At 32.2% G+C, this 2875-nt stretch overlaps 1 protein-coding gene across 1 annotated transcript in view; it reads left to right on the top strand.

Moving 5' to 3' along the window:
* LOC105458751 (zinc finger BED domain-containing protein 1-like) overlaps positions 1–2875 on the top strand; it is a gene marked incomplete at its 5' end in the record, with an annotated part of 11608 nt that overhangs the window by 3823 nt on the left and 4910 nt on the right. The window contains 3 exons of the mRNA XM_011704271.1: positions 494–595; positions 1111–1183; positions 1299–2804. Coding sequence (XP_011702573.1) covers positions 494–595; positions 1111–1183; positions 1299–2804 — 1681 coding nt within the window. The remainder of the gene's footprint in view (positions 1–493; positions 596–1110; positions 1184–1298; positions 2805–2875) is intronic.

The following is a 2875-nucleotide window of genomic DNA, read 5'->3' on the forward strand; positions in this document are numbered from 1 at the left end:
TATATGAATTTCAATATGGCGACGAAATGTTGCAAGTTATTCCGTTCAGCAAACCTGGCAGTACACGGAACATTTTTCGTGCTCAACTTTTTTCCCTTTAGCCTATCTAGTTGCGTCTCCTTATTCTTACTTCATGGGTCCATGATTATATAGTCAAAGATACAGCCAATGACAATGGCTGTGTACGTAGTTCCATCTCAAAAGTAGAAGCAATTGGCGCTAGTGTACGGAGAGGTCAAAACTTTTACCGGTATTGCGAAAAACGCCGGGATGGCCGCTCTCATGACTCATAGTCTCATGCTTCTCTGATCTCTCTGGTCAAACTTTCGTTCGTTTCGTTATTATATGCCATTGAGTGTGTGCGCATACGTGACTGAGTTAATGTGATTAATAATAAAACTAATAAAATAAGTAAAGGAAAAAAAAGTTTTGTTTGGAATTATTTTTCCAAAGAAGATTCAATAACTGCAAATTGTGTACGAAACTTTTTAAGCATGCTGGAAATACAACAAACTTAACGCAGCATTTGAACAGAAAGCATGCTAATTTTACTGATAACGAAAGTCAAGAAACTGATCAACAACAACAACAACATGTGAGATCCAATATAGATGATCCTGGTGATGATCCAAAAGAACATCGACAATGAATTGCGACGTTGCATCGTGCGTACCGGATAAAAATGTAAATAAAATGTTTATTATTATATTTCAAACATAAATCAGTATTTTTAGATAAAGTTTAAAGTAGCGATCGGGTCAAATTTTAGGTTTCTAAATTAAATATTGGAAAAATTAGGTTAGATTAGGTTATTTTTGTACGGTGTAACATATAATTCTTTTTTCAAAAATGCATATAACCATAATATGATATTTGAAACTATGTACCACTAGAACATAATAATTAAGTTAGTACTTTCATTTTATATTTTTAAGGTAATTTTTATATGATCTTGAGATAATTGTATTGCAACAAAACGTTTTTCTTAAAAAAATACTGACTTAAACTCGTTTATGGTTTAATATATGGTAGTGCTGTAACTTTCAATATTTATCAATTATTGTATATTATTTAATTGCATTTGTGCATTTTTTATAATTTTTTTTACAGAAGACAACTAGAAGCTACCCAAAAACAGTAGTAAAGATTGACAAAGCCTTTAAAAAGATGAAATCTTATAAAGGTATTTTAAAGCATTTGTGCTTAACTTAAATTTATTTTTGTTAGATTTTGGTGGTGAAAATGTATTTTTCAGATATAAAATATATTCTTATTGGAAGTTTTTTTTTCTTTTACAGCAGGTGGAGAAATGTCAAATCAACTAACTAATAGTTTAATGTACATGCTTGCAGTTGACAACCTGCCTCTATCAACAGTCGAACATACTGGCTTTCTGCATTTTTGTAAAAAGGCCGTGCCGCTATACACTCCACCGAGCAGGAAAACCATTACGAGTCTTATGGATGACAAGTACTCTGTACTTAAAAATATATACAAAAGTCGTTTCCAGAAATTACAAAATGTAACAATTACAACTGACATATGGACAGACGTTTCTGTAAAGAGTTATATAGGCGTAACAATTCATTATTTGGACGACAAGTTGGAATTTGTAAACACTACAATAGGGGTAATATCTCTGGACGAAAGTCACACTGAGGAATACATAGGTCTTTGTTTGATGCAACTTTGCCAAGATTGGGGAATAAATATAGATTGTATTACTGCGATTGTTACCGATAATGCGGCGAATATTGTAAAAGCAATAACTGACACTTTTGGGAAAAAGAAACATCTAAGATGCTTTGCCCATACGCTATCACTTGTATATCCCGATGCTGTAAAAACTATTCCTTCTTTAGTAAATCTTTTAGCAAAAGTTAAAAGTATTGTAACTTTATTCAAACAAAGTGTCGTAGCTGCAGACGAATTACGGCGCTTACAATTTTTAGAAGGAAAAACAGAAGGAACTGTATTAAAATTAATTCAAGAAGTTCCGACTAGGTGGAACTCTGCGTTTTATATGATACAACGGTTTTTACAGTTAAAGGATTACATTAACAATATGTTATTAAAATGCCCAAAAGCGCCTAATATGATAGTCCGGGACGAATTAGAAGTATTGCAAGAAATAGTTGATATTTTAAAGCCAATTGAGTACGTTACAAAAACTATTGGAGGTGATACTTACACAACTAGCAGTCTCGTGATACCATTAATTCATTATATGATGCTTACCGTTAAAAAGTGCACTCCGATTACTGATACGGGAATTCAGTTTAAAGAAAACATTCTTACAGAATTAAATAAAAGGTTCCAACATGTCGAATCTGTTTCGCATTTAGCAATTGCAACATTGATGGATCCCCGATTTAAGAAAACTCATTTTGAATCTCCCTTAGCATTAAGTACAGCTATACAGCATATTAATAATATGATTGAAATTGATTTAGGGAATCAGAATAACGAAATTATTCAAACTAAAGCAAGTGTAGTTGAAAGAGATGAACAGTCGAATAATTTTTGGAAAATGCATAAGGAATTAGTAGCTTCAATTGCTTCTAAACGACAAGTTGAGACAACTATACAAGATAATAACATTGAGCTAAAACAATATTTATCGCAACCGGTTATTCACGACACTGCTAATCCAATAGAATATTGGAAAATGTCAAAACATGTTTTTCCATTGCTGTATCCAGTAGCTATAAAATATTTATCAATAGTAGCAACATCAGTTCCTGCGGAGCGTTTATTCTCAAAGGCCGGCAATACAAAAACTAATTTAAGAAATCGCTTAACCGGTAAACATTTATCGACATTATTGTTTTTAGGCAGTATAAAAGAACGCGATTGGTACATGTAATTATTGTAA

Source organism: Wasmannia auropunctata, unplaced genomic scaffold (genome assembly GCF_000956235.1).
Source record: "Wasmannia auropunctata unplaced genomic scaffold, wasmannia.A_1.0 LD334339.1, whole genome shotgun sequence".
NCBI lineage: Eukaryota > Metazoa > Arthropoda > Insecta > Hymenoptera > Formicidae > Wasmannia > Wasmannia auropunctata.